This window comes from Macrosteles quadrilineatus, unplaced genomic scaffold (genome assembly GCF_028750875.1).
Source record: "Macrosteles quadrilineatus isolate MER2022 unplaced genomic scaffold, UCM_ALF_1.0 Scaffold_8__2_contigs__length_117827958, whole genome shotgun sequence".
NCBI lineage: Eukaryota > Metazoa > Arthropoda > Insecta > Hemiptera > Cicadellidae > Macrosteles > Macrosteles quadrilineatus.
In genome coordinates, this window is record NW_026542601.1 from 53,903,333 (window position 1) to 53,929,278 (window position 25,946).

Here is a 25,946-nt window from a genome sequence, read left to right on the forward strand (position 1 = left end):
TACACATCTATATTGGAAGAATTGAGCTGTTGGGCTGTTGAGCCACCTCCATCGCCCATAGTCGAGTTGATGTTTAAATGTTTACACTATAAAAAAAAAAACCCACTACAACTAACCTAATTACAAAAAGGGAATAAACAAGAGTTAATAGTTGGTAAAAAGAAATGAAATATTTAATTTGTTGCACATTCATAACATCTTTAAATATAAAACAACGTAACAATAAAAATATAAATCTGAATTCTTTGGTGAGTATTTTACAGTTGATAAGTAATGTACATCTAATATATAAAAGAGTGTTTAATATACATATCTAGAGGCCTCTTGGTTGAATAGATTTTATGAGCTAAGTATTCATAACATCAAAAAACAATTACTGCACTTGATTAACAAAGAAAATTTTCATTAGTGTTTTAACAATACTTACAATATTTCAAAGTAATGATACAAAGACAGGCATATCTGTTCATTTAATTCCAAACTAGTTATTTCAACACTGCTGAAAATACAATTTTAATTTTAATTAAAAGCCATATAAATATTTCAGACAGCTATATACAGAAAAATATTTTTAAAATCTCTTGAAGTGTACAAAACCTATTCAGTAAGATAAAGATTTTCAATGTGAGGGTTCCACACAAACATTTAACCATAAGTCAGTTTAAAAAAATTTGAAAAATGACTAACTAAATAGACACAAAATATTTCAAGCTTTGGAGAAAATTTATATTCAGTTTAAGCAGCTACAGTTGTAAAACTGACAGCAAACACATTTTTTATCTTGCCAACCCTTTTGCCTTCAGTAGTGGAGAGGACCACAGTTCAAAATATTCTCTATCTAGCTAAACGCATTTAAAATTTAATTAAATTCTGTAAGATATTACTCATAGTAACAACAAAGGCAATCATCAAAGACGGGGCAGATACTTAGTAACACAAAACTAACAAGATGTGACAAATTATTTAGACTTCAACATAACTTAAAATAGGGATGCAATATAGGTAATAAATCTAAAGACAGGCTATCCACTTTTCAACTGGTATACTTTGATGTGATTTGAGTAGATTGGGAATTGACCTTTATTTTGAGTAGAATCTTTGATTATTGATACAACTAGACATTCCATTCCCATGTTGAAGTTGTCACCAGTTTATTAATCGAAATTGTCATAGTTGATGTGAGCTACTGAAAGATAGTGCTAATGTAAATTACCAAATTTCTGTGGAATATACAAACATTTTAACAAGTCAAACCGATTGTCTTATTGTGAGTCATAGCAAATATCAAGACCCAACAAATATGTCAGCAACAAAAGATAAGGTAAAAGAAAATAGAATTTTAGATAGGTACTAGCACATTCTGTGACTGGCTCACACAACTATGTTCTTTTTTGATAAAAAATTAGCGACAGATGGTCCATAAAGATAGGATGTCTACTTCAGGATCCAATAGCATAGACTAACCAACACAAGTAGATGTTTCATCCCATTTTAAATTTTGAAGCTCGCTTTTCGTGTCTAGTTGATGTTCGGTGACACTGATCGCTAGTGTCGACAAAATTTAGTTTCTTGATTATTTTATGGTTAACCCAACATTAGAATCCTGAGCATCGACATTGTATACTCAAATAAACATTACACCTATATGTACCAGCAAGTTGGGTACCTGTTGTACATTCACGGAGAACATAAGGTGAATGAGTCTCTTACAGTGAGCAATGATAGTCATAAGAGTAGCCTATTACAAGATTATATATGTTAAAACAAAACGCATCTTACAACAACACACTCTCATCAGTGGCTCAATTGAATATGAGTAACGTAACTATTATTTCTACAGCTTTAATGTGGCAATGGAATGTCTACATAAATGTATAGGCAGCTGGTCTATTGTATCATCACATATTAGAACATTTGATCTAAAAATATCACATCAACCAACAAGTCTACTTTAAGATTACAAAACCAATTACCGGTTGCAATATAATCAGTCTATTTACAGTCTTTTTCAGCCACATATACACATCTCCAGCTTTTTAAAATAGTCTTCCAACGTTTTAAAATAAAGTAAATTAATTCAGAGGACTCCCTCAATTGGGTTCGTTTGGTTTAATTATACGACCATTAAGGTATGCGTGACTTTGTTCTAATCCATTTAAACAAACAAGTTACAGCTCGTTTATGGTGTTAGTTACCTACAGATTTTATTGGCGTTTCCCGCATAGTATAGTTTTGTATTACTGCACACTTTATGTGTGGTTTAAAACAAAACCATTCTTTGTTGTATTAGTTTGTAATGGTTCAGACTTTAGTTCGTAGAAACTAGAAAGATCTCCGAACAAGAGGGAGTCTATTGTATATTCAATTTAAATTTATCAACTTGAAACGTCTGTGTTAAAAAAATAAGTTTTAATCATGAATACATAATTTTATCAAGCGCTAAACAACTGTATTACTAAAAATCCTCATATCTTTAGGTACCTACCTTAAGTATGAATTGATGTATATCATGTCAATGCCTGACTAGTTTATAGTTTGATTTTATTTTCTACTCTTCCTTTTACATTTTCATTATTTATATTTACAAAACTATACATTATAATAGTTGTCGTACAAACTTGGGACTTGGGGAAAAAATCTCTACAAATTAGTATGCCTACAGTAAACCACCATTAAACCAATTCACTACATTGTATAAACTTCAAATCCTAACAGATATTTGACAGTAGTTTATGAACATTGCTTGCAGCTCTGGTTAGAAATGCGTTACTGTACACTACACAAAAACTGTACATATATTTCAGCACTTACGGTTTGTATTTTAAAATTAAGAATGCATCATATCAACGTTTTTCTCTAAAAGATGTTTTATTGTATACAAGGAGCACCCAAACAGTTACGGAATATAACTGTATTTCTCTATAAAAGGGTCGTTTCATTTAGTCTAAACTTTAATTGATCCAGACAACTTAGAATCTCTATTAATCAAGATAAATAAGGGACTTGCTGCATTTACTCCAATATAAGTACTCGTAGTAATAAAATTGAAATATATTGACTTGTTCATTCCTTGTTGCAAGCCTTAACAAAGTTATACCGTAATTTAGATCTTAGAATTTACTAAGTATACATTTAATCAAATTCCATGTATAGTAGCCTATGTAAAAGCTAAAATAAAAAAAACACTTCTGTAATTTTTAATGGTCCCAAGTTTGTAAGACTATTTTACAGGATATTAGAGCATACTAAATGTATGGTTTTTTTATTAACTAGTGAATAAGAAACTTTAAAGCTGAATAAATCTAACATTAGTTTACAAATTTACATATGTTAACAATAAAATGTACAACCTATACAGGCTTTATAAGCTGGAAGCATTTTATTCTTAGTATTATAAATAAACATATTGCACGTACCCTGTCCTGTTATCCCCTATTAAAGTATTAAGTACACTTAGACCTTAACTACCTACGTAAATAGTTGTAAATTTAGTCAAACTAAAACAAAAACTATTGGTATAATATTTACATTTTCTTAACAGAAATACAATTAATACTGAATTTAAAAAAAAGCTTACCCTTGCCTCGAATAAAACTGTTTTCTCCACAACCGTTCAGACTATTGGAGGAAACAAAATAACTTTATTTTGGGAACTAATGGACAACTGATAAAAATAGATTTGCCTATCCAGTTTCTTTCAATAATGATGGTAGACCTATGGGTCTAGTTGTAAATCTATCAAAATAGACCTATATTTTGAATATTTAAAATAGCTGTGTCTAAAACACTTCACTTACATAACTATTCACAATGTCCTATAAAAAAAAACTATGTTTTACAAATTACAACCAAAGTTTAAGTGATTAGGAATTATGAAGAAATTGCCAAATAAAGAAAAAACATTCCTAAAATGTGTATAAAATAAAACGATATGGTACACTGGAATGTTAAGAATTGAGCCAATAAGATCAATAGATTGACAATACATTTTTGTAAACATGTTAGTGTCATTAAACATCACCTCAAAAACAACCAATACTGATGAAAAAAAAAGATTTACTAAGTCAATGTTTATAGAAAACTTTCAGAGATATTAAAGCATTTATTATGATTAAAGGCCATGTAATTACTAGAAAACGTTCATACAACACTGACAAAGGGAATGCATTGAACAACAATAAGAAGTATTGATGGTATGGTGATGGTGAATGAAATTGTCGGTCTTAGGTGATTTTGCATGATGTGGAAATATCAAACAAAAATCACTCTCCAACTCTCTATTTACAAACACAGTAGCAAGTTCAGGAGAACACACCAAGGCAATTGTCTGATATCACAGAAAACATACTACTATAACCCAGAATGCCAACCGCATGGTAAAAAGCATTAAGCGTTTTGAGAGAGCTTTGCCTGTCAATTCGTAGGCAGCGCCACCAGCGTTGCTATGCTGAGTGCATGGCAACACTGGTGGCGCTGCCTATGGATTGACAGGCAAAGCTCTCTCAAAACGCTTAATGCTTTTTACCATGCGGTTGGCATTCTGGGTTATAGTAGTATGTTTTCTGTGCTGATATCCATTGAAGACCACACCATCACTAAAAAATGGATGATGGGAAAATAGTCTTATCTGCTTACCATACTCTTTCCAAGTCACATCTCCAATGAACTGTCAACAATGCTTTCCTTATACAAATTAATTCAAACTACATTTGATATTGTAACTTTAAGATGTGATAAGTAGGTTGAGTCAAGCCCCCACTAGAAAAACAGGCCATTTTGCAGAATCCGTAGCAACTTTAGTATAACTATCCACCACTGTGACATTGTGTTGCGCTGCAGCATAAGCATGGCCTGTTTTTCTAGTGGGGCCTTGGTTGAGTCTCGAAGCAACAAAGTAATCAAATTATATGCAAATAATAGAAATTTTCTGGAGAAAAATAATGAAAAACATTCTGTATGTTAGGTAAAATGCACATTATTGAAAGAATAGTTGCACAAACACCCCAATTATCGTCACTCGTGTTAAATAAAATTCTCAATTGTCTATTTTACGTAATAATAAATAATGTCAAGGCGTGTTTGTGTCTTAATTTCAAGAATGTTCAGTTACAAAGTTAGACATATAATAGAATCTATTGATCATTAATTTATGACAGTTTTCATGCACAAGCCAATATTCTAATTTTAGCATCACTACCCATAAAAGATTCTAGGCATTGCCTTGAATCGGCTTTACCCTAAACACGTGGAATTTGAAAAGTATTCCCTGTTTACCTTACAGTTTTACAAGATCTATTAGCCAACTCAAATGTAATATTCAGTCTTTTTATGGCCTATAAGAAAGCACAGCCTAAGATAAGGAAAAGAACAGTTACAGGAAAAATAGCGTAAACAGCTGTTCTTGGATGGCATGTTGAAATAAGGTGAGTTATATCATCAGATTCATGTTCTATTCCGTCTCTTGTCGGGACTTCCACCACGACCATATCATCAGAGAACATACCGATTGGAAATCTGCACTCAGTGACGTTAATACATCCCTTAGAATAGTTGACATATTGATAAGTAGGTTTGTAAATATCGAATATGGCATGTATAGAGTTGTCTCTGAAATCATTATCACTGTAAAATATGTAATAGTAGTACCCGTTCTTGACGACTTGATGGGTGGTTTGTAGATGGGAATGGTTGTTTTCCAAGTAGTTGAAGCTTGTGCAGAGTTCTGACGGTGAGAACTCTTTATGCAACAGAATCCTTCCGTCATGGCAAGTGAGCAGGTTCTGTTCAAAACTCGAGATTGACGAGTCGTTTTCTTTCTTAGTGAAGTTGATGGCATCACCTCCATGGGCAATACCTCCATCCAGCTTAATCTTAGGTACGGCCTCCGCTCTTCTTTTCCTCCTCAAATAACTCTCTCGATCATTATAATTTAATAGATTTTCCAAGGACCTTTTTCGGATTTTTGTGTCATCCTCATACACGTCAGCATCAAGTTCATTGTGTTTTCTCCTAGCCTTTTGATGTCTCTGTTTCCTAATTTTCGCAATAGGCTCACCTGTTGTACCTAGACGTCCTGTCTCAAACTCGTCTTCCACTTCTCCCCCGTGGTTTTCACTCTCTTCGTTTTTTTGTCCTTTGAATGGTCTGTACTCTGTCTTGTAAGCCGAGGAGTCGGAGTGTATAATCTCTTGAGCAGCTCCTTCATAGGTCACCACAACCTGAATAAATATTTGTGTTTATCTTCTAATCATGTACAGGTTTTTACATTAAATATTTTCACTAAGACCCAAGGCATTGTTAGCTAGATATTTTAGGGCTGTATTGACGTTACTGAACCGATATAAATTGGTATGTGTTGAAATCTAGTTCTATTAAACATACAAAACATAGTGAAATCAATAATAAGCTCCTGAGAAAATAGTTTTCCTGCCAAACATTTTTTTCTAGCTGTTTTTCCGGGTAATAGATCCATGAGGTTCAGAAATCTATAATGAATATCAAAATGAAAATAATTGTTTTCATATTGTTTGTTCAAAGGAAAACTGAGATGAAGCTTGATTGTGCCTATTTTGTATCAAATCTTTTGCTGGCGTAGGCCTACTTATATGCCAAGTATTATCAATTTAGAAATATATAAACTTCTTGAGGTTTATACCTATGTTTCAAAAATAAGTTAGTATAGCTAATAATAATAAAAAAAACACATTTCATCAATAATTACCAAACACAAGCCATCCAAGCTATACGTTTGAGGTAGGCAAAATGTTTTTGACTAGTTAAGTGATAAGCCAGAAAAAAAGGTTGGAAAACACTGCTCTTGGCCTCGTCAGTAAACCTACGCAAGATGAGCTTTACCTGTCCCCTTCCCTGGGCCATATGAGGAGTCTGAGCCCCAGGTTTGATTGGACCACAAGTGTGCAGGATCTTGTCACCACTCACTACCAGGATGTGGGCCCCATCGTACCTGTTCAACAAAATTAACTTTAAACTAAATGTAACCATACAAATGTAATTCTTTACTAGGTAAGACAACTCCCAGCAGTCTCTGTATTTCTCGGCAAATCCGCAAACTACAGAACTCAGTGACTTTTGCCATTTAAACTTAGCACTACTTGCGTACATTGAGATTGGATACAGTGAATGTTTTGAATAAAAAACAAGTACCGGTAGGCCTAATTTGTTTTTTTAGGATTTTTGTGAGCAAGATTTGTAACATAAAGCACAATGACCTAGGTTATAAGGATTTTTCGTGAGGCTAGCAGGCTTACCTGAATGGGAAAGAGTCCAAACTGGCCCAAGTAACACAAAATTAGACTTGTAAAAAACTCTACCTTTAACTCATACTTTCCTTGGTTGAAAATGTTACCAGTGACAGTGACCTATTTTAATGTTTTGTGTTTCTGGGGCCAGTTAAAAACCAATCCACTTATTGTTGTATACAGTTATAGTAATGTTCCAGTCAAGTTGTCTTGTATATTTGTACTAATTTTAAATGCCTTTGTTTCTACCAGTCTTTCACTAATTACATCAAATGCATGACCATATGTAAATTGTCATTGTGCATTCATCCATTAAAAATCACTCCTCATAAAAAATGTGCTTTTTAATCAATTTTATTTAAACTACACAACAATACTTCAATATTTTTTTAACTCGGACAAGAGTTTGGTTTTAACTTTTTTTTATAAGAGGCAGTCTCCCTTACTCCAAGAACAAACGGGGATAAGAGACAGAAGAGTGTTTTAAATTAACAGGAACTCAGTAGCTATGGGCTGTCACCTTCACATCACCCTCCAGTCTGTAGTATGATCTAAACTTTTAGTCATCATTCATTAGATAATGGAACTCGAAAAATTCATTTCTTTTTCGATTAATTTGGATGGATCCATTTATATCTTTGACATGCTGAATACTACAGCAACATTTTGTCGTCACTATCACTGCTATCACTCTCCATCAGTGGCATAGGCCTAGTAAATGCAGAATCACACCATGGTATTGAATTGGATGTCATTCCAAGATCTACTATGGGCTTGATCTGTGAGCAGTTAGAGTGTGATGAAATAGCGACAACAGCTCGCCTGCAATTTAGCCAGATGTAGCAAGCAGTGTGTGCAGTGCGTGGACAAAGTGTTAATACACTCAAGATGTAAAATACGTCTAGCGACACCGGTGCGAACAGACCTTAACAGTTACCTTGCACAAACAGAGAGGTTGACAGTTGATCCACTAGGAAGGTAGAAACCCCAATACTCCAATGTGTCGTCTGGTAATGTCATACTTTTTTTTAATTGAAGATGTTTTCGATTAGTTGTTGATATTTCGGGCACTCCTGACATTTGAAAGGCACTGAATGTTGAATTCATCCTCAGGGAATGCTCCTAAAAAGACAAGAAATTCATTGAGTATGAACGGTAGCCTACATTGTTAATTTATGTAGAGTGGACTTAGTCAAGTTTCAAGGTTCACATGAGATACAGTGTGATCAACTCAAGGAGGCCACCATTTTGGGTTATCAGAAATGGTAAGAATTAGAGAAAACTTTAAATGGGGGACATTCCTTTATTTTTTTGTGGTGGTCAAAAATATGAATAGGCCTAAGGTTTTCAAAATTCAGCCACCATTTTCCATTATGGCGACCAACTTTGAAATTTGTTATAGAACACCCTAGATATTTTATCACATTTTCTAATAGAAAATGCAATTGAAATATTTTTGTATTCTTGGCATTTTTCCTAGAGCCTAAAACTACTCGTTTAGGAGTTAAAGTTACATTTAAGACCATTTGATAGACTAGGTGGTAATTATTCTGCATAGATGCCTCCAAACGAATTTTTAATTTTGATATCTTACTTTATAGTTTTTTACCTCCTGAATCCAAATATACCATTATTTTTAACAGCTGATGAATATTTCTCAAGATATCGCCGTAATAATATACAACATTACAATAAAGAAGGTAGGATGGATGACATTTACAAGTGGAATGAACTATTAGTCCAGGACCTGACTAGGGTTCTGTGTGCATGTCGTGTATAGAGAACTTTGCTTTTGCATTTCAATATAGGTGTCTTAGGAAGTGTTTTCCACTCGGGTGTCAAGTTCGCACCTGGTACGTTTTCGAGCTATGACGTCATCAAAATGGCGGCCATTGATTTTTTTAAATCGTATATTTCGCAAACTATTTGTCGGATCGGAATGAACTTTTTTTTGTTTGAAAGATAATTTTAAATGCTACCTGTTTTAAATTTACACATTTGTTGTATGTTTAGTACATTCTTTGTAATTTTGCAAAAACCTGTATTTTTAAATATTTTTGTGTTATTTTTGTTTGTAACGGTTTATTGATACAATTTATCAAAAATCACCAATGAAAAAAGTTGTAGAACGTTTAAAAATCTTTACAAAAATACCAAATTCGATATGTTTTACTCAAAAGATTACGTCAAGAAACTAGATAAATCTCATAAAAACACCAATTTTGGCGCAAAAACGCCTATTAGTCCGGCATCTAGGGCAATTCGCAAGTCTTATAAAGACAGTTTTACCATTCAATGTTGATGTATGTGTCTAAATAAGTGTTTTCAACTCGGGTGTCACGTCTGCACCCACTGCAGTTTCCGGTTATGACGTCATTAAAATGGCGGAAAGGGCTATATTAAAAATAGCTATATTTTACATACCATGTATCGGATCGGAATGAAAATTTTTTTGTTTGAAAGATAAGTTTACATGCTATCTTTCTTACATTTACACTTTTGTTGTATGTTTAGTACATTTTTCGTAATTTTGCAAAAACCTATATTTTTAAATATTTTTGTGTTATTTTTGTCGATAACGTTTTATTGATGCAATATATCAGAAATAACTTAAGGACAAAGTTGTAGCACGTTAAAAGGGCTTTACAAAAATACCAAATTTGATATGCTTTACTCAAAGGATCACGTCAAGAAACTAGAAAATCGTACAAAACAACCTAATTTGGCGCAAAAACGCATATAAATCCGACATCGATGGCTGTGTTCGAGTCATATATAGACAGTTTTACCATTCAATGTTGATGTATGTGTCTAAAGAAGTGTTTTTAACTCTGGTGTCACGTCTGGACCCACTGCAGTTTCCGGTTATGATGTCTTTAAAATTGCTAGTTACGATTTCACCAACTATTTTACTTAAAATAAGAGCATTACCTTATTTTATGCAAATAAAAGCACAACAAATCAATGTAATTAGTCCATAATAATGTTCCACTATATAAATACCCCCGGTGCAGCAATCCTGTCGACTAAGCGAATTTCCATTTGCCTGGATTGATTTTCAATTAATCTATTAAATTAACATTGTTTAAGAATACCTAGGTTCGCTGCTAATAAAGTGGATTTTTTATTAAAATATTAATAGCTTAGTACTGGATAAATAAATCTGCCAAGTTTGATCAAAATATATCCATAAACAAGCCAACTACTACAGTTACAATATTGTCCATAAGAATAACATTGGAGTTTTAAATTAAAAATGTTTTTATTTTCTCAGTACCGGTAACCAATAACCGTTCAAAAACACTTTTACCGTTCAAAAAACATAGGTACTCTTAAACAATGTTAATTTAATAGATTAATTGAAAATCAATCCAGGCACTTAAAAACACTTCTTTAGACACATACATCAACATTGAATGGTAAAACTATCTATATATGACTCGTACACATCCATCGATGTCGGATTTATATTGGTTTTTGCGCCAAATTAGGTTGTTTTGTACGATTTTCTAGTTTCTTGTCGTGATCCTTTGAGTAAAGCATATCGAATTTGGTATTTTTGTAAAGCTCGTTTAACGTGCTACAACTTTGTCTTTAAGTTATTTCTGATATATTGTATCAATAAAACGTTATCGACAAAAATAATACAAAAATATTTAAAAATATAGGTTTTTGCAAAATTACGAAAAATGTACTAAACATACAACAAAAGTGTAAATGTAAGTAAGATAGCATGTAAACTTATCTTTCAAACAAAAAAATTTTCATTCCGATCCGATACATGGTATATAAAATATAGCTATTTTTAATATAGCCCTTTCCACCATTTTAATGACGTCATAACCGGAAACTGCAGTGGGTGCAGATGTGACACCCGAGTTGAAAACACTTATTTAGACACATACATCAACATTGAATGGTAAAACTGTCTTTATAAGACTTGCGAATTGCCCTAGATGCCGGACTAATAGGCGTTTTTGCGCCAAAATTGGTGTTTTTATGAGATTTATCTAGTTTCTTGACGTAATCTTTTGAGTAAAACATATCGAATTTGGTATTTTTGTAAAGATTTTTAAACGTTCTACAACTTTTTTCATTGGTGGTTTTTGATAAATTGTATCAATAAAACGTTACAAACAAAAATAACACAAAAATATTTAAAAATACAGGTTTTTGCAAAATTACGAAGAATGTACTAAACATACAACAAATGTGTAAATTTAAAACAGGTAGCATTTAAAATTATCTTTCAAACAAAAAAAAGTTCATTCCGATCCGACAAATAGTTTGCGAAATATACGATTTAAAAAAATCAATGGCCGCCATTTTGATGACGTCATAGCTCGAAAACGTACCAGGTGCGAACTTGACACCCGAGTGGAAAACACTTCCTAAGACACCTATATTGAAATGCAAAAGCAAAATTCTCTATACACGACATGCACACAGAACCCTAGTCAGGTCCTGGACTATATGGGCTAAGTAAGAAAACAGCTGATTGTTTTCCATCATAGTCAAGCAAATGGAAGTGACAACTTTATTAGCTAACTCTGATTCTGTAATATGAAAATCACCTTATTAAGTTATACTTTTTCCTTTCTAAGACCAATAAGTTAACACATTTAGGCTAATAAAATGTATTATTGTTACCAGTATTTTATTCTTATTAATGATTTATTGATTTATATTTCGCCGTTTGGAAATTACATAATAAAATGGTGCTATTCTAACAAACTAACTATTCTAACAAACTCTAGAAAGTAAGCAAACTCCTTTTGATGTCAGAAAAGGCATGTCAGGGTGGTAGGTCGTGCTTTATGTGAATTGGTGACTGCATTAAGTCCTTTGAAGGTAGGTTAGATTAGGTAAGTTCAAGTTTAGGTTAGGTCTATAGTGTATCGAGTTGTTAGTTTATGTCGCCTGCAGACTGTTTTTGTAAAATTAAAATCCTGAGAAAAACACTTCAAATTAATTTTTCAAAAATGCTTGCATATGAGAAAAAATGTTTTTGGTGTATGAGTATGAGTATTTTTGTTTTGAGTTCTAGCTGTAGTGAAGTAAAATTACGTCACTTGGCATCTAATGCCGATGACAGAATCAATGAGTTAATAAAGTTCAAAAGTTTTTACTTCCAGTTGCTTGTCGTGTGGTTGAAAACAGTCAGCTGTAGGCTTAGTTAATCCACAGTTCATTCCACAAGTGAATGTTATCCATCCTACCTTGTTTATTGTAATGTTGTATATTTTTACGGTGATATCTTGAGAAATATTTATCAGCGGTGAAAAATAATGGTATATTTGGATTCACGAGGTAAAAAACTATAAAGTAAGATATCAAAATTAAAAATTTGTTTGGAGGCACCTTTACGGAATAAATACCGACTAGGCAAAAAAACTTGATACCTGATGGTTTTATACAAAACGGTCATTCACTTGGGGTGGTCATGCACTGATGCACTCACCCTTAAGTTAAACTTCCAACAAAAGTCAAATATGAGGTTTATCTTTAAGAAAGTAAATATTCGTCAACAATAACTGTGCAACAGATTATCCAAGTGTATTTTCTGAGTTGCCAACTTGTTTACACAACCACACAACTTTGTTTAGCTATTACACCCTAAGGCTTAGTATTTTGTGTTTGTGGCTGAAAATCTGGAGTAAATAAAAAAAATATTGTGGGAACATAAAAATGAGTGTGACAAAGTAAATTAAGAGAGCAAGAAACAGCTATTATGATGATTTGCATGCTGTCAGTTCATACATAAATTTAAAAAATGTAGCAGTGACTATTTATCTTATGGTACTTTACCTGACAAAAGATAGTTGATATCCCATTACCCATTTCCACAACATCTGATTCCGCAACTGCATATATAACATCGACATACACACTGTGCCGGAGGTAGAGAGGAATAATCAGCAAGATTGTAGGGAGTACTGCTGTCATAAAGCAGAAAGCAATCACACGGCGAGCCCCGTGCATTTTGCCTGAACCTAAAACAAAAATTAAACAATAAGTTAACTTACAACCAAAACCAACATACCTAACTTAGCCTAGTAGGCTTACCAATTTTCCTTCTACAACCTATTTATAAATCTACAGGCCTAAGTCATCTATACATTTACTGCAAAGAACATCTGAAAGCTAACTTATTTTATTCCTGTCATTTTAAGCAGCCTGAGATTCAAGCAGAACAACTTGAACTGGCTTTAGGTTTATCAGTGTTGTTAGTGTCTATAACTTAGGTGCCTATCTGACCAAAGCGGTATATTCATTGAGTGACATTAGATTGAGGTCTAGTTGTTTGTTTTAGTTTTTTATTCTTTTATTACAATTTGGAGTTTTGCTTGATTTTGAGCAACGGGTTATCTAGTTAAGTTATAAGCCAAACCAAACTGAACAATGCTAACCAATACAACCACGCAAAACAGTGTAGGCCTAAACGATTCTTCTTAAGACCCTAACTTATGGCTTATAATGTTCATAGCTATATCGTGTGAAAACTAATATCCGATAATATATCAAACTAACATTATGTTAAAGTCAATAACCTACTTTTGAACAAATAAGATTTCATACTTTAATTAAGTTACGTTACCTACATTGGTTTGATGAAGAGTGGATTTTATTTTATGTAGGCTAGCAAATTAGTCTAATACCCTACACAAAATATTATAAAAAGAACGCTTCAGAGTTTTGTGGTATGTAAAAGAATTACAAACTTATTTATTTACTATCACACCTACGCATAACCAATAAAATCTTAAATTATTCTCAAAACAGCAGGCACTAGGCAGGCAGAACATATGGTTGATAAGAAACATCCAAACAAAACCAAACTTTTTCTGGTTATAGGCAGACGACGAGACGAGACAAGCAGACAAGGTTCTTTGTCATTTTCTGTTTTGACGTCATAGCAGAAGGCTGTAAACATGCAGCTAGAAAACGTCAGTCCCAAGCATTGATTATAGATCAATAAGTATTAATCCTATATATTAATAGGCAAGCATGTTTCTTGAAAACCCTTTTCTCTCCACTCGAGTGCTTCGCAGGGAAAATCTAAGCATACTGTTAGAAAGATATTTGACTGTAGATGTACAAATATCCACGTGGAGAATCTCTCTACAAATTAGGCTCAATAAACAGAAAATCAAAAGAAATGGAATAAATTCCATATTATATTTACAGCGTGGGGTGAAAATAGAGACACAATACACATTTTTTGGGTGACCTCTAGTATCAATAAAAAATCATACTACCCTATCAAATTTTTAGCCTGTGTGTGATTTTTACCATAAATAAAAATACTGAGGACTGAGGAGTATGTTTTATCTATGTTTTTTCGTCACCTAATATAACCGTATTTTTCAAATATGTTTTTTTTTTATCAGAATTTATTTTACAATCTGTTCAAACTTCAAATATGAGAACAATAAGTAAAACATATATCAAACAATGTCAGGAAGCAAGCACCTGTTCATCAACAAGTCTTGCCAAAAATTGGATCAGTCATTTAAACATTTACAGAAATCTGTAGCTTAGGTCCAGCACATGCACAACACTTTTTAACCTGGTAATGCACTGACTATTGTCCAGCAGATTAACAGCAAGACTGCTCGGATGATATTCTAATTTTTCTTGATAATTTTTGCTAAGGTCTGTAATTTCTTCTTTCACTGATTTAATTTTGAAGTCATTCCTAATTGTAGTGTTGGATACGAACCAGGGTGCGCCAATAATTCTTCACAGTGCCTTAGCCTGAAATCGTTCAAGAATTTCGATGTTGGATTTGCTCGAGGTCCCCCAAAGTTGAATTCCGTATGTCCAAATTGGTTTGATCATAACTTTATACAGTAAAATTTTGTTAGCCAATGATAATTTTGAATTCGTACCTATAGTTCGGCCGCTTAGAAAACGACCTGCGCGCTAATGCTAAACCAATGCTGGAGGAGGTCGTTTTCTAAGCGGCCGACCTATAGTAGCCAATTGAGTTTACGAAGTTTTAATTCCATTTGCTGTCTCTTGCACCAGATATGAGATTTCCAATTTAATTTTTTGTCAAGAGTTAGACCTAAATATTTTACACTGTCTGCCTCCGTTAAGGCTACATTACCGGTTACTGGAGGATTGTACCGTACCCTGTTCTCAGAGTAAAAACAATATGTTTGGACTTGTTTTCGTTGACTTTTATCCTCCACTTTTTAAGCCAATACTGGAGTTCAGTCAAGGCAGCTTGTAGATTTATGTAAGCGACTTGAGGGTCCACATGACTCGACAACAGTGCAGTGTCATCAGCAAACGTAGCAACTGTGACGTTGGGGACCATAGGGATGTCTGCTGTATATATCAAATATAGCAAGGGACCAAGAACACTCCCCTGAGGTACTCCAGACTTTATCGGCTTCAGATCGGATAACGAATTTTCGAATTTTATTTGAAAAGATCGATTGGTCAGATATGATTTTAGAAGGTTGTACAAAGAGTGAGGGAGAGACGTTTTGAGTTTAAACAGAAGTCCGTCATGCCACACCTTTTCAAACGCCTGTTGGACATCCAAAAATGCAGCAGAACAGTACTGTTTTTTCTCAAATGTGTTTTTTATAATATCTATAATAATAATAATATATTTTTATTTCAAATATGTAAATTTGTTTTAGGGGCTTCTCATATTTTCTAATATTTGTTGATAAAACAACCACCCAGTCAGCATAAAAATTGTTGAAAAGCCAAAAAAATTGTTGTACAACAATTTTAAAAGAGTTTGCAACAATTTCAAAATAAGTTTGGATATAAAACAATTTTAATATAAGTTTTAAACAATTTCAAAATTGTTTTAATATAGATGGTTAGTAACTATATTAAAATTGTTTTGATATGAGTGTGCAACAATTTTAAAATTGTTTTAAAACAATTTTAATACTATTTCGAAAACACATATCAAAATTGTTTTGATATAAGTTTGCAACAGTTTTAAAATTGTTTAGAAACAATTTTAATACTATTTCGAAAACACATATCAAAATTGTTTTGATATAAGTTTGCAACAGTTTTAAAATAGTTTAGAACAATTTTAATAATGTTTCGAAAACACGTATCACAATTGTATTGATATAAGTTTACAACAATCAAAAAATTGTTTTAAACCAATTTAAATGCAACTTCTATAAATCATTAAAATAATAATTAATGTTATAAAACCAATATGTTCTGGATATTATATTTATGAAAGCGGTTTAATTTTAGTAATATAAGTTACAAAAATTACAATGGCCATCCATAATCTTGAAATGGTCTGTTTTGTAAAAAGATTTATAATGATTTTCATGTTTTTTCGCCCAAATTTTAAATCTTTCGCGCATTTTTTCTATTTTTCCTTATGGGACACTTATACTTGTAGGATAATAGTCAGTGTGTCGTGCTGTGTGTATGTGGCCAATGCGTCAGCAACGACAGCTCCCCGCGATTTTGATTAGAGTACAGTACGATAGTGGTAAAATCAAGTGAAAGAGTCATGGAGGAGGGGCAGACTGCCAAACTCAAGTTAGACCTAGACCATCTTGCGGGACCTGTATAAGTTTAACGGTTAATAACAACAGGTTAACAGTCGTGAAAATAAATTATTTATTATTTGTAATTGTATAAGTATACTGGATGAGTTTTAACATTCTTACAAGTATCATCTACTCTAGACTATACCAGAGTTTCGCAGTTCACTGACTACAGCAGTCTCCAGTCTGTTGATTTGATCTTGATCACGGGCTGACGGGCATCACGGCATTTTGTTTATGTTTGAAAAGTTATTAGTTATTAGGTGCATTAAGTTTACTGTTTTTATCCTACATAGCTTCTTAAGCAGCAAACAAGGTGAGTTATAACTTACTTAGGCCTTTTCAGTCAGTGGTGATTCAGTTATTCTATACTAACATATAGGCCTAACCTAAAATGAAATAGAGGTACTCCAATAGTTCCTGGTCTAAGTTAACCAATAACTTTGATAGGTATTTGGTAGGTAACATGATTATGGCCCATCTCTAGAATTGGCCTAGCCTATGTGAGCAAACTATAATTAATTTCCTTTTGTTTCTCATAAATATAACAGGCTATGTTACTGAAACTGTAAGTTACCGTTGGGTTTTTAGTAAATGGTCGTTGCTAAATGATACAGTTGGATTTACAGTAACCAAAACTAAAATAACTTAGACCTAACTTACACAAGGCATCTAACATTAGGCCTAAGTTTATAAACTCATAATTTAATTGAATTACTCACTTAGGTGGCGTCCCCAACTCAAATAGAAAATGACATTGTAGGGCCTGTCGCCTAATGCGGTAACTGCTTAAAAGTAATATGACTAGGTATTTAGGCTTAGGCCTAGCTAAGTTTCATCAGCTAGGGATTGATTTAAGTTAAGTTAGCCTATTTTTAAACTTGTTGTGTCAAGGGCTGCAGGGGGTTTTCAACTCTATTAAGTTAAGTTTACAAATATGTTAACTTACTAGACCTTGAAACTTGGTTAACTCATAATTTAGCCCTCCGAGTGTTAAGCATCGCATAATCGATGCACAACACATCCGCCGTGGTGTTATGCGTCGCTTTTGCGACACACAAACATCGTTTATGGCGAAGGCTCTGGGACTGACTTAATCAATAATCAGATTGAACTGGATCAAGATTGGTATCGTTTTCGGCAGATTCTAAGCTTTCTCCTGATGTCTGTTTCTAGACGCTTTTCATTTTAGTTCCAAAAATATTTTAGCAGACAGCTGACGTGCGTATTTGTAAACAACTTGGTTAACCACCGATGACTGATGTGTTTCATTAAACGTTTCCATTTTTTTAGTGTTTAAAAATAAAAAGTAGTGATATACGTGGTCCATTATAAGAAGATTTAAGTGATTTTGAAGGACTGGTTGATGATCCTGAAGAAGTAGGTAGTGATATTGATGTAAATTATCGGCCAGATTCCTAGCTATGGTTAGGCTATGCATTCATAGCTAACACTTGATGTACGAAATCTGTTTTTCACCCATAACTTATTTATTTGCAAATTTACTTCCTTATATTATTATATTTTTGTAATCCTTATAAAATTTAGAACAAAGTGGCTATTTTAAAATATTTGTAGACTTATAAATTATAAAAAAAATACTGAGCGCAAACATACATGTTAGGCTATTCATTTATTATATAATTTTTGAGAAATGTAACCCCACAAAAATTGCAGAAATTTTTTTTGCAATGTTCTATTAAATGCATTTTGTTTTTTGAAGAAATGACGAAGAAGAGATGGGCCAACATTGAACAAAGCAAAATAGAGAAATCAGTTGCTTCATGGCTGGCACAGACACAATTAAAATCAAAGACTTAGAAAGGGTATGTATAGTGTGATAACTTGTATTACAAAATTCACTTAGTGAGGTTAAAAACATAGGCTAACAAAACAATATGCTACTAGCTTTCTCTCTTCATTCCGGATGTTTCAGTTTTGATAGTATATTGTGTTATACTAAAGCTCAGGTGATTTTCTTTATCTCAGACAAATACTGCAACAATCATTAATACTTGACAGGGTTTTTTTATTTCACGATTCTGAATCTACCACTTGATGGATTTTCACTATTTTTGTGTCGAAAGAAAGATAATTCTGAGAACTAAAATGTCAAAGGCACAATTTCAGTTTAGGGTTTCAGTTTTTTATAAATAAAGTTTTAATTTTTTTAAGTCAACATTCTAGACTAGCTTTTGCTATAATGCCATTTGCTTAAAACAACAGCTGTAAACATTCAGGGGTCCCTAGTAACGAAATATAATATTAATCTGTGTGTTATAATTTTAGGGCAGGGTGTCAAAGAGCACCTGAAGAACAGGAAGATGAGGATCATGAAGCCGCCGACGCTTGAATGATGTGTAAATAATGTATTGTCAGAGTGTCTACGAACCAGGAAATCCGGGAATGAACTTATTTTTTACTGAAATGTACTGTAAATGTACTGTACTGCAATTGAAAAGATAATAATTTATTCTGTGCTGACTGGTAGAGAACTTAAAGTTTGTCCATGAATATTTTATTTTTATATCCATGCATCCATTTCTACTTTTTTAATCCAGAATGTTACTTCTCTACTTTTTTAATTTGTTTACTTCAAATAGAAGAATTTCAGTATACTTATTTGTTTTTATTTATTCACCATTGTTTTTGATAGTAAGCTAATCAATTAATGTTATATTTAATTAGTTGCTATAGGCGTACTTATTATTTATGAACTCAAATAGAAATTAACCCTAACAAAGTTCCAAATTTGTCTATTTTAAAACAATTTCCAAACAACTTCAAAATTGTTATACAACAACTTCAAAATTGTTATACAACAATTTCAAAATTGTTTTAAACAACTTCAAAAATATTTTATAACAATTTCAAAATTGTTGTACAACAATTTTTAAATTGTTGTACAACAATTTTAAACTCATTTTAATATAGACAAAATTCCAAATTTGTCAATTTTAAAACAATTTTAAAACAATTTTGAAACAATTTTGAAACAATTTATTTTCTTTTCCAACAATTTTTATGCTGACTGGGCATATGCATTTCCTACATCTAGATTGCAATCGATTTTATGTTTGGCAGATATCTAAGCCATTCATTGACTTTGATGGATACTTCCAGTAAACTTTTTCCAGTAGGCTACTTCCACGTATTGTATGAGGATTCAATGTTCAATCCAATATACAGGAAAGGAGTAAACATTTCTTTTTCTAATTTTTGTCACAAAAACATGGGTAACATTTTGTAATTTCTTTCTAAGCTTAAAAACAATAATTTTGAACAATAAAGCATTGTTGTATATCTAAAGGTAATGGTTATAGAGAGAATTCCCCCCAAAAAACTGTAAATTTGAAATGCCCAAACTATAGGCTATTCTCATGGATAATAAAATAAAAAAGTTTGCTTATTTATGAACATAGTAAATCTATTTTATACTAAGCTATTAACATTAAAATGTATTGCCTCCCTATAGCAGCATCCCTGAGTACTCATAAAAGTTATTGTTACTGAAATATTTGAAAATTTTAAGGAAATATTTTAGTGACTATCCAACAGGACAATTGGAAATTTGCTCAATCCTCAAGTTTGCTGTGTTAAGTATTTTTGAAATTACTGTGATTTTTAAAGCCTTGGCTAAAATAACTTTTAGATTTCTGAAATATATATATAACTATTTAGTGGGAAACCCCCATCATTTTTATCACATGGACAGAATTAGCAGAACCTGAACGATTTTGGTAAAAATTAGGTATATTATATTCCTTTAAACTCTTAACAAAACGGTTTAACCCCCAAGGCTATAAAAATTACAGTTCAAAATGTATTTCAATTTATGTGATTTCCCCATAATACCCCATAAAATAACAGAAAAATCTGATTTTTGAAAAGACATAAAAATCTTATTTTTATAAAAATTTAGTATATTATTAGCCTATTATACTATTATTATAAAAAATGTGAAAGTTTGTGTCTTCGTTTGTTTGTTTGAAGTTCAATCACGCATTAACTACTGGACAGGTTGGGCTGAAATTTGGCATGATGATAGCTCACATTCCCGATTAACATATAGGCATATTCTTATCTCAAAAATCCCTTCGGGCTCCGCCCCAGTGGCTCTGTAGTTCCCCATGTTAACCTTATGAGTGTATTCATATTTAAAGGGAATCTATATAATTAATACGCTACATGAAACTTTGTCGGTTGAACTCCTCCGCCATTTCTTAACCGATTTTATCCATTGACGTCTCATTGGAAAGAGCGTGTCGCGTAGATTTGCAAACTGGCCTTACATTTTTAAAAAAGTCCCTTGGGCTCTGCCCCAGTGGCTTTGAAAGTTCCCATGTTATCCTTATGAAGAACATAATTGTTTACATTTTGATCAGCTGTATAATTTAACCGCTGTTATTTATTTTTCAATTCAATGAAACACATTGAGTACGTTTATTTACTATTTGAGTTTGTTTAAACATAACCCCTAAGACGGATCGTGTTAGTATGGTTGTATCTTAAATTTTTGTCTTTATAGTTGTTTTGTGTCGCTATGACGGATCGTGTTAACATCATTGTAACTTAAATTTGTGCATTTATCGTTGTTTTGTGTAGCTATAATTTGTTTATTTGTTGTTTTTCTTTCTTCTTTTAAATGCCTCCGACGCGACGACAACGAAACATAGACAAGAGGCGTAATTGTGATAACGACCGCAGCTACAGAACAGTGGCGCGTAATAGGCGTGGGCTTAACTCATCACAGTCAGCACCTGACCCTGGACAATCTCAACTATTAGGTTACAAATGCACCCTAACACTACCCCAAAACGACTTTTCGTTCTCAATTGGCCCTCTATCAATGACCTGTGTTGCCTGTACAGCGAGGTATTTTGAGAAGGAGAAAACCGGCCGGAATGCTTTAGGTTTATCAATAACCATTGACTAAGGAAACAAAAGAAACTTTGTTTCCCTTGTTAAAGAATTCAGCTGTTTCAACTAAAAAAGTTGGTTAAAGCATTAAAAAGGTATAAGATTTACCAACAGGGTGCAGCACAATATTTTTTCCATTTATGAAAACAGCTAATTTGAACCAAGCAGCGACAAAAAACTGTAATACCCAATGAGAACTAACTGTCAAAGTAGGACTGTTTACAGTTATGTTCATATTTTTAGTTTCATGAATAATTTGTGAAAATGTTGCAAATTTTTGATAATTTATTTATTTTTCTCTATTGTTTAGGTGAAGTGGTAGAACATTATGGCTATGGTAGATGCTTAATACTATAGAATACTGTAAATTTAAAGAGGGAAATGTTATCAAACTGTGTCCTGCTTCATTGCAAACGCAGAGCTTGAGAATATCTGCAATAAGCATGTTATACTTATATGCCAACCCCGTGCGAAGGACGGGTACTCTGCTAGTTATTTTATAATTAGAAATTTCTAAATAATCAGCCATCTAAAGTTAACTAAGAAAAATGTTAAATGAAAGTGTTCTTTAAATTATAGTACAGTAATGGTAAATCATATTAAGTTTCAAATTTGTAGATTGTAGCTCATATATAGATCTTGAGCTTTAAAGAGTCAAGTAACATACATACAAACAGATAACAATTTCAGCCCATGTTTATGTTAAAAGAATGTTTGGATATAAATATTGAATTTACACTAGCAAATTTCAAGATACTATTTTTATTTGTAATTTAGTCTATTTTATGTTCAAAACTTTATTCCATTATATGTGTATGCTCTTTGAAATTTAAAATGATGATCAATTTTAATTTGAAATTTTGAATTAGTGTTACTTTTCATTAATGTTAAAGTAAACTAAAATCAAGTAATAGAAGACACTTCTTTAAATTCCAAAAAAAAAAAGAAAACTAATATCAAACTTTACCTTGCAGACTTGTCATAGAGCTGTACTTATAGGGTTGATAAAACACCATATTTTTGCTCCCTTCCACCATTTTGGAAAATAAATAGTGAAATATCCACACTATCACTTGTCACAAACACTTTGATGTGGTAACAGGTACACAAACTGAAGTTTTTACACTTAAGTAAAACAAACACAATAATTATGTTTATGAATGAAACTCATGGCACTGGCAACAGTTGTTATGTTTGAGTAGACAAGTTTCTCTCAGAGTGAGATAGAAGACTGATACTGAATTATCTCCGTCTCTCTCCTAACATCAGGGAACAGTTGTTGACTTCTGAATAGCTCAGATAGTTTATCAGGTCCAATAACATAAGCATATTATCACCAGGCACTTGGGGGATTATTGGCTTGATGAACATTATGTTCTTTTTTAATAAAGTCAAAAGTTGAATTTAATTTTGAAAACAGAGCAGTCAATTTCAAAATTATGCAAAACCAGTTATCCACAGACAAGAATATAACCTTTACTGAAATAACCTTGATGATAGGTGAAACCTGTTTTAAAGGAGGTTTCTGTTTTTTATTATTTTATTTCTTAGGTAGCTGTATACGTTTTGCAATGTTTTGGTTTTAATTTAAGGATAACTTACACTAAATCCTTTTTAAGTGAAACTATTTTTATTGATACATTCAATAGGTAGTTAAAAAGTTATATACTGTTATGGTTAGTCACTGAAGGGACAGATTAGTTTTGAAACATCCTGTATGATCTCTCATGTCATATTGTTTTACACTTTTAAAATATTTAACTATGTAACTCAAGGTTTTTAGCAGCAGAAAGTAGTAATCCTTCAGGATTTGATATGTAATATTTATCTGAACTTAAACATAACTGTACGGTAACTTTATTTTATACATATGAATTAGGAATTAATTCACTCAAAAAATCTTTCCTAGACAAATAAGTGTGCAGTTCACAAAAAAGTCAAACAATTTCACAAATAAAATCTAGAGGATTTAAATTATTTTTAAATTTTCATTGAAAATAATAAAGAGTATCAGCAATCTGACACAATAGTATATTTTGTACCTAGGGCCGAAAATGTGGTTTTGCTGGCTCGAGATAGTTTTTAAGCTCGAGACGAAGTCAAGAACTTAAAACGATCGAGAGCTGCAAAACCATTTCGGTCCGTGGTACGAACGCTATTTTTCACCACACTATACCCTATTACCACTATTCACCACAATATAATTCACACTGATGGTCTACACAACTACAACTTTAAGGTTATGTGAAGACATAATTTGAGGGATCAACTAGGTACAAAATATACTATTCTCCTAATGGCTTGTCAACAACATTTAACATGGATGAGCTTTTAAGAGGTTATGGAGTAGCTATATGATGTTTTATGGGGTGGAGTATTATGGGGAAATCACATAAATTGTAATAAATTTTGAACTGTAATTTTTATAGCGTTTTGTTAAGAGTTTAAAGGAAAAATGGAAAATGTTTGTGACTCTTACGTGTGTATTCATTTTTTATGTACGTGCTTGTGTCCGTATTTGTGTTCTCGTAGTTTAAATGTGACGAATTCGTATGAATGACAACTTTTGACTTCCTATGACACCTGAAGAAAGCTCCATGAGGGCTGAAACTGCAGTAGTGCAATACTACTCCAAGGATCACCTGACAGTTAAGGTATTTAAGCCATTTTTAATTGAGTTTAAAGGAATATAATATACTTGATTTTTACCTAAATCGTTCTGGCCATATTTCAGAAAATTAATTTTACCATTGTTTTACAGGTTTTTATAGGGAAATAATGCTTAACAAGTTTAAAAATAAACTGGACATACCATGAATTACCCACATAGTAAATTCCATAAAGGTCAGACAACAATTAATTGTGGTCAGTCTGTATCCATCCATACACACGATTGTTTCAGCCAATTCAATTTGCCATATACCAAAACTTAGCTGACAATCAAAACATAGTTCTTTCACTTCAGCCTCAATACATATTAAATTTTCCAAGATGTATCGATGTATGTAAAACAGTAATACAAAAGTAGACAATCTGACACATTTTTCCTGAGTTACGTAAAACATATTTCGAAATGTAATATGAATAAAAAAAACTATTAAATTACTGATAAGAATACTTAGACTAATCACTATCACCTGGATAGTAGTTTGCTACTCATCTCAGATATTTATTTTCTTATCATCATTACACTAGTAAACAACTACTTGGAATTAAGATAAGTTCATGCACTTCCTTGCTGAGTGAGCACTGATCAGAACTGTAGAACTTTTTATTTTGTAACGCAATTCTATTCAAAGTTCCAGGGTTGAAATTCGCTAATTTGGAATAAAAAACTTGGCTTCACTTGCATTGAAAATAACTCTTATCAGAGCTGAAATTAGTTGTTTTTTCCACGGATGATTAGTTGGACTGTCCTTAACTTTGGGATAGATAAGATGTTTGAAAACTGTTATGTTAAAACTGTGATTTAAAATCTACTCGTACTAACAATTTGTATTTTAAACTTAAACCACATTGAAAATGACTATTGGTTGAATGTAGGGTCAATTAAAATTAACAGTAGGGTTCTCAGTAAATTCTTGGTCGTCCAAAAAAATCAGTTTTAAATTGGTAACTATAGGATCTAAATTATTTAATCAACCAAACGTTTTGCACATCCTAAAACCTCATTAACTCGTCACCTTACCCTTTTGTTGTATGCAAAAACTAAGGGACAGTGAAGTAGGTACTGTTAGAAGCCAGTGATGACCAAGTGATAAGATTGTGCAGGCAGCCAGTCTTGAATCAGCAAATCCACTGCAGGAACACCTACACGTTATGGGGGGGACAGTGCAATGACAGCACTCATTGTAACACTGCACTGCAGACAAAGTACAAGAAATATTATGTGCATGCAGGCATGCTCCCATGGCTGAGTGTAGGAACGCTCTGATACTAAAATGGCGGTGAAAGCACTGTTATAAATATATGTATATTGTATATATGCCTACTACATGAGTTATGTAATCTAGCAGGTTGTCAAGTTGTAAGGTTGGACAAACTGTAGGCGTATAACTTGTATTTTTGTACCAAACTTAACAAGTCCATTTCCGTTCCTCCTATTTGTGTAAAGCAATGTGTAAGCCGTGGTTGATGTAACTTTGTTATCAAATTAAATCTTGCTTTTATAATTATGATCGTTGTAGGTTTTCACTAATAAAATAAAATACTTGTACAA

The 25,946-nt window shown here is 32.5% G+C and overlaps 1 protein-coding gene and 1 long non-coding RNA gene across 3 annotated transcripts; one reads left to right on the plus strand and one right to left on the minus strand.

Annotated features, from left to right (window-relative positions):
- Positions 1–4,514: 4,514 nt before the first annotated feature.
- LOC129001702 (uncharacterized) lies at positions 4,515–23,078 on the minus strand. 2 transcript variants are annotated; one of them, XM_054429095.1, is made up of 5 exons: positions 22,695–23,078; positions 13,068–13,252; positions 8,197–8,381; positions 6,856–6,964; positions 4,515–6,218 (listed from the first exon to the last, which is right to left on the minus strand). In XM_054429095.1, exons 1-5 carry the CDS (start codon positions 22,762–22,764, stop codon positions 5,334–5,336), a joined length of 1,434 nt encoding a protein of 477 aa, XP_054285070.1. In that variant the 5' UTR covers positions 22,765–23,078; the 3' UTR covers positions 4,515–5,333. The 2 variants fall into 2 exon arrangements, with proteins under 2 accessions (XP_054285070.1, XP_054285071.1); XM_054429096.1 differs by lacking the exon at positions 22,695–23,078 and adding an exon at positions 13,862–13,976.
- LOC129001703 (uncharacterized) lies at positions 17,019–19,362 on the plus strand. The gene is made up of 3 exons (XR_008491485.1): positions 17,019–17,123; positions 18,531–18,633; positions 19,097–19,362. It is a non-coding gene; the product is annotated as an uncharacterized LOC129001703 (long non-coding RNA).
- Positions 23,079–25,946: the final 2,868 nt, after the last annotated feature.